The sequence below is a fragment of the Bactrocera dorsalis genome, chromosome 5 (assembly GCF_023373825.1).
Source record: "Bactrocera dorsalis isolate Fly_Bdor chromosome 5, ASM2337382v1, whole genome shotgun sequence".
In the NCBI taxonomy this organism is placed as follows: Eukaryota; Metazoa; Arthropoda; class Insecta; order Diptera; family Tephritidae; genus Bactrocera; species Bactrocera dorsalis.
This window is the reverse complement of record NC_064307.1, coordinates 50,431,322-50,438,170: the sequence shown is the minus strand read 5'-3', so window position 1 is coordinate 50,438,170 and position 6,849 is coordinate 50,431,322. Positions and strand designations below refer to the sequence as shown.

General features: G+C 33.8%; 1 protein-coding gene across 1 annotated transcript in view; it reads right to left on the bottom strand.

Annotated features, from left to right (window-relative positions):
* Positions 1–2,252: 2,252 nt before the first annotated feature.
* The window catches only part of LOC125778665 (formin-like protein), a 54,303-nt gene continuing 49,706 nt past the window's right edge, over positions 2,253–6,849 (bottom strand). Inside the window, exon 2 of the mRNA XM_049457571.1 lies at positions 2,253–2,462. Within this exon, the coding sequence (XP_049313528.1) occupies positions 2,286–2,462 (177 nt within the window). The 3' untranslated portion in view covers positions 2,253–2,285. The remainder of the gene's footprint in view (positions 2,463–6,849) is intronic.

Here is a 6,849-nt window from a genome sequence, read left to right as displayed (position 1 = left end):
TTCCTTTAGCAGTCGTCGTCGAATGGTTACGTCACTGATCTCCAACTTCAACTTTGCTTTTATTTCCCTAGAGGACGCAAAAGGATTGTTTTTGCTGAAGTGCACTATGCGAGGGTTCTCCAAATTTGTAGTTTTGCGTAGGGTATCACGTTTTTCGGGCTTCAATTCATAATTTATGGCATTGTATACCATCTTGGCAGAACTTCTTAAACGGCTTTGTATTTCTTTGTATGTTTTCCTATCCTCTCTAAACTCAACAATCAAAAGCCTATCGTCCTTGAAGCAGTGGGGTCCTGTACCCACTAAAATTTAAATTTTTTCATTGTTATAGTCTATTGTCATTTAAATTACAATAATAAACTTAATTTTACACACTATTCACAAATTTAAAATTTTTATCGGCACTTTTCGTTGAGAAAAATTAAAAACTGCTATTTCAGTGAACAGCCAAAAAGTGGTGGATTTTCGCAAATATATTTAAAAAAAGCACCAAACACATCAAATCTAACGGGGTTTTCACTTTTTTCTATTCTCTGTATTCCATTTTATAAAAACAATGTGCAAGCGATCAATTAACAAAAAGGAATATGCCAAAAAAACCGTTATATATTTTCACTTCTCTTGCACTGCTATTTCAATGAACACAGCTGTATGTATATATTAAGTCCTGCCATAAGTATAAATTTACAAATACAAGTATTTATAAAATATATGTATGTATGTATATAACCAAAATCTGGAGCAATATTCAAAGAAGTTTCATTATATTATAATACTGAAATTAAATCAGAGAATTGCATTACAAATCTCCATATTATCAAATAGACATCGAATATTACATAGCCGTATTGTTAATTTTTCTTTAAGTTTTTGTAAGACTCATAGTTTACGCATAGCGCTGCAACGCTATTTCAAAACACAGTGTAAATTTGTTTGCCAGTAGATAAGGGTCATAGTAAGTGATCAATGAATACTATATTAATATTCCCGCCTTTTTTACAAACCGTTGTAATTACAAATACTAACTGATAAGAAATGTCGAACCATTCAAAGCCGTTGGTAGTGTGGCGGGTAAAAAAAGATATATGTATATAGCAATTCTCAAAATGCCTAGGTATCTACATAAATATGTAAGTATGTGTTTACGTTCTTAGTAATTTACAGTATGGTCGAAGCTTTCTACACTATACACTGACATGTGGCTGTTGCAAGAGTTTATGCAATTGCTGATTGCGACGATCGATCAAGGGTGACTAATGTGCGCCACCGCAGCGATGATTGTTCGCAATGGCGACGATGTCGCTGCCAACAAGTTGCTTTATTTGATTTATTCCATGCGTCTTTGCTTCGTTTGCGCTTCTGATTGCATTGTATTTTTATCAAGAAAATTGCCGGCGATGGGGCACTGTTTGTAAAAGTGAATGCATAAATGTGTGCGCGAAGCACGTTCAATCAGAATAGGTAGCAGGCACTGGGAGCCGAGTGTAGTTCAATTATTTGCCACTGCATTCAAATTTGTGATTCAGCTCATTCACTTGAGGCTCAATACAACGCTTCAAAGAAGTTTGTGTTACATATTTGACTGCTTACACCGCTTCATAGGCGTTCAACAGAAAGTGAGTTGCTAACTGAACCATTCCATATATAAATATTAAGGAGTATTGCATAAAGAACGCTTCGACCAAAAAATGCGATCACGTTCACCTAAGTACGTGATACACTTATGTTAGAAGTATAACAACTATGAAGTTGCCTTAGGGATAACTCAAAAGCTACTAAGTTTCTAGCAAGTGAAGTTTATTATGAAGAAAACTTGAAAAGAGAAGCGTCTTAAACTAAGCTTTCAAAAATAAATTAAAAATTAAAAATCAACGTGTTGAACTATTTGTAAAAATAGTCAGAGAAAAAATAATATAATTAACAGAATTTAATATAAGGCCTTTTATGCTTATTTTCGCTCTGGCCTTATGAGTTAAGTGTTTTGTCCTCTCTTCAAACACGGTTTGAATGATGAATTTTTCGGATTGGAACCATTGTAGCCATCTCAAACCGATGTTCTGCTAAAGTTTTACTTCTCCATGAACATTATTACTATCTACTTATATCAATACCATTATTTCTCGAAATATTCAAATCAACTACTGATGTCAATTTTACTAATAACTTATTCTGTATTTTCGTAATTTTTACAAGGATATTTTATGGATAAGCAGTTTACTTTCTAAATGCCTCGATTACTTTCTATAGCCCATAATCAAACCCAACTGACATAAGAGCAAAAATTATCAACGCTTTTCATTAAACATTAATTGCAAATAAAAAATAAAATAAATTTTATATTTAAAAAATTTTAAAACTATTGCGCACATTTCACTAACCTGATCACATATTATATCCCATTTCTTTTCATCATCATAATTCTTGAGCAACTTCGCTTTGTCCGGAGGTAGGTCCATTGAAGCCTGAAGAAAAAGAAAAAAATATATATTTTTGTTAAAGAAATGTATGTACATATGTATATACAATAATCAAGGGGAGGTTTTTTTGAAGCTCAAAGCATAATATTTTACCTTAGAGAAAGTATACACCCATATTTTTAAAAAAATATAGTGGTTCCAATACAATGTAATATATAAAATATATAGAAGAGAATAAAAGTAAATATGTGTAAAAGTTGCCACTTCGCTTAAATTAAGGATTTTGAAAAAAAATAGTTCCTACATACATATTTACTTTGAACGCACTCTTGCAACGCACTCGCATTTATTACATTTTTAAGGCCTGAATGCGTATTGTAAAAAATATGTAGACGGGAATAATTAAATATGGACAATTACAGAAGAATTATAAATAGTTATGGCTATAAAATATTCTTTGTAAACAGAATAGCTTTTACCTAGCATAGTCATTTCTGCAGCTTTAAGCTTAAAAAGGAATTTTTATTTAACAACATTTGCATATTCAACCAATAGTACCGTAAGGAATTTTACATGTTAGTATGCAAAAATATATATTTACCGTTATGCAAACTAAGTATTAATGTTTATTACGCCGACAATTTTTATTACATTGAAGTGAACGTTTCTTAAGACTACTTATGCAGTAGTAGTAAACGACTTTGAATACTCTAACGACATGTTATACTGTTTGCAGATGTTAGTTATTAGAAAAACCGGTAAAGTGAGCAAATACCAAGATACCCGCGTTTTCAATTTCAGATTTATGAAAATATTCAGTAGTAAGCGCATAGAAAAGCTTTAAAGGAGTGTTATTTATATATTGAGGTCCTAAAAATAAGAAGGCAGTATTTGGAACAATTCTTTATTTACAGTGAATACTGGCCAAATCATTAATACCACTCCCACTCTACATATAACGATTATTTTGAAAAGTATTAAATCCGCGTGGCGCCCACTTTTAGGTTTATTTCCATATTTAAGGAACTAATGGACCAATTAGTTATGCAATGTTACGACTATTCAAGTCGGTTAATATTCATATGAACAGTTACAAACCACATATTCGAATAATCGGTTTTCATGTTATACCAATGATTTTAAGAGCCCTAATTCTTATAAACTAATAGTTAGTAAATAATTTCTCAGATTCTTTTAAATGTCCAATATATGTAAATACACTTGAAAAACCTAGTAAAAGCACGAAATTTTGTAATTTTACGACGAACCTACATATTTATTATAATAACATCAAGGTGTCAAAAATTTAAACAGCGCTGCCAACTACTTTCTAAATTCTTCCCAAAGAATTAACTTAGGGTTGTTATCAAGTAGACTACCTTCTGAAGCCATTTGCGTATCACACATCGCATAAACAGCAACCACAATGCTCTTGGTTTCCGCAATAGAACTTTTGTAACTTCAATTATTAGCAAAATATTTATAGTACATGAAATATAAATATGTATATCAAATATAAATCTTGCTTGTAAAAAGTTAAAACGGCACTTATGTAAGCATATCTGAGAAAACAAGTATCAATACCTCGTGAGGTTATAAGATAAAAACTAAAAGAACATAGAAAAACTTCTAAATATTTGATTTATTCATGTTATTGTAGTATGTATATTTATTAAGTTCAAAGTATATTAACATTAGAAGCCAGAAATAATTGTATTCACTGAAAATAATCGATATAGAATTCACAAGTAATCAATCTTACGAATAATTTCGAACTTTATTAGGAATAAAACGCTCGAAGTAGTGCATCGTGGACGCCGACCAAGAAAAACTGTTGAAAAACTAACAGCTTAATTGTTACCAATCTACTCAGGAATGGTCGCTCATCGCCTAAATAACGCTGATTTACACAGTTACCGACAAGCGAAGAAACCGCTTATTATCAAACGTAACCAACTAAAACGATTGTGTTCACTAAAAATCATCTAGAATGGCCAATAAGCAAGTGAAAACTGTTCTTTTTAGTGATGAGTCCAAAATTAAATTTAGTAGGAAGTGATGGCGTGAGTTTCGTTCGGCCCCCACGAAACAATTGTCTTAAAAAATTTTATTTTCTAAGAATTGTCAAACATCGTTGCTATGTTATGGTCTAGGTATGCTTTTCTGCTTCTAGTTTGGGGCCACTTCATCATATTAATGGTAGCATGAATCGGTACGTTTACAGAGACATTATGGTATCCGTAATGTTGCCACATGCTGAAAGGGAAATGCCAATTAAGTGGGTCTTCCAACAGGACAAGGACCCGAAGCATATGGCATAGGTCCTATACATCTTTGAAAGATCTTGACATATCCTACAAACCACACTATGCATGATTAGTTTGGATATTGCGTCCAACAGTTATAGACGTGTAAACATGTCGCAACATGTTCAATAACGCCGAAATTCGCGCTATTTTAAAGTTTTCCTTCGTTAAAGGAAAAATTTTCCGTGAAATTAATGGTGTTTTGGGGGGTGTGACGACGAATACCAATCAAACCATGGACAACATCGAGTTTGACCGGCATGTAGCATCTCGTGACATCGCCCAGAAGATGGGAGTTAGTCACCAAACCATTTTTAACCATCTGCAAAAGGATGGATACACAAAAAGCTTGAGGTTTGGGTGCCGCATGATTTCACGCAAAAAAACCTTTTGGACCGAATCAACGCCTGCGATATGCTGCTGAAACGGAACGAACTCGACCCATTTTTGAAGAGGATGCTGACTGGCGACGAAAAATGGTTTTGCTGTGTGTTTGGTGGGATTGGAAGGGACTCACCCACTATGAGATGCTCCCATATGGCCAGACGCTTCATTCTACCATCTACTGCGAACAACTGGACCACATGAAGCAAGCGACCGACAAAAAGCGCCAAGTGTTTCACCAGGACAACGCTAGACCACACACATCATTGATGACTCGTCAGAAGCTACGATAGCTCGGGTGGGAGGTTTTATCGAATCCACCATATAGTCTGGACATAGCGCCATAGAGGGGGGAGATTATGAATTTGCCGTCTAGATGGAAGCAGATTATCGAACGCAACGGCGCATATCCGATCTCTTTAACACTTTTTATAAAGCATTGAATAAAGAGCAAAAAAGCGGAAGGGAGATATTTGACAACCTTAAATATTTTGATTAGTCTATTAGTCAAATATTCTTGTAACGATAATATACATACATAAAAGAGATTAAGAATTCTTTTTAGAAAAAATACAACTTAAATCGACAATCGACAAATCTTTTGTAGGTCGGTTGAGTTTTAAAACTCTCTTAGTAACTTTATCCTCTTAACTTGTAAATGAATATGTTAGCATATAACTTCCAAACAATTAACTGTGTAAATCTGCCTATCTTAACAAAACTTAAATTGTTATATATTTTGTGAATTGATGGAGACAAGTTTATATATCTATTAATTTGTTAATTTATTTAACATATTTACACGTCTGGAGTCACCACTCGGTGTCTTCTCGCTAATTTCTTTTAACCAGTTCTCAATTTCAGGTTATGGCAATATTATTTTGTTTCCAAGTACAGTAAAATCTCCAACAACCGGACATTGACGGTTCCACAATTTTTGTCCGCTTATAGGGGGTGTCCGCTTAAAGGAGTGAACGAATAAAAATTTTATTAAAATATATATTTCTTAAAGAAGTTGTCGGTATTTCGTGGTAATTTAATTTACATAGTTATACTCTCGCAACAAAGTTGCTAACACACACATAACGGTTGTTTGTAAGTCCTAAAATTAAAAGAGTTAGTTATAGGGTTATATATACCAAAGTGATCATGTGACGAGTAGAGTTGAAATCCGGATGTCTATCTGTCCGTCCGTCCGTCTGTCCGTCCGTGCAAGCTGTAACTTGAGAAAAATTCAGATATCATGATGAAACTTGGTACACGTATTTCTTGGCTCCATAAGAAGATTAAGTTCGAAGATGGGCAAAATCGGCCCACTGCCACGCCCACAAAAAGGGGGAAACCGAAAACATATAAAGTGTCATAACTAAGCCATAAATAAAGACATTAAACTGAAATTTGGAAAAAAGGATTGCATTAGGGAGGGGCATATTTGGACGTAATTTTTTTGGAAAAGTGGGTGTGGTCCCGCCCCCTACTAAGTTTTTTGTACATATCTCGGAAACTACTATAGCTATGTCAACCAAACTCTATAGAGTCGTTTCCTTCAGGCATTTCCATATACAATTCAAAAATGGAAGAAATTGGATAATAACCACGCCCACCTCCCATACAAAGGTTATGTTGAAAATCACTAAAACTGCGTTAACCGACTAACAAAAAACGTCAGAAACACTAAATTTTACGGAAGAAATGGCAGAAGGAAGCTGCATTCAGGCTTTTTTTAAATTTGAAAATGGGCG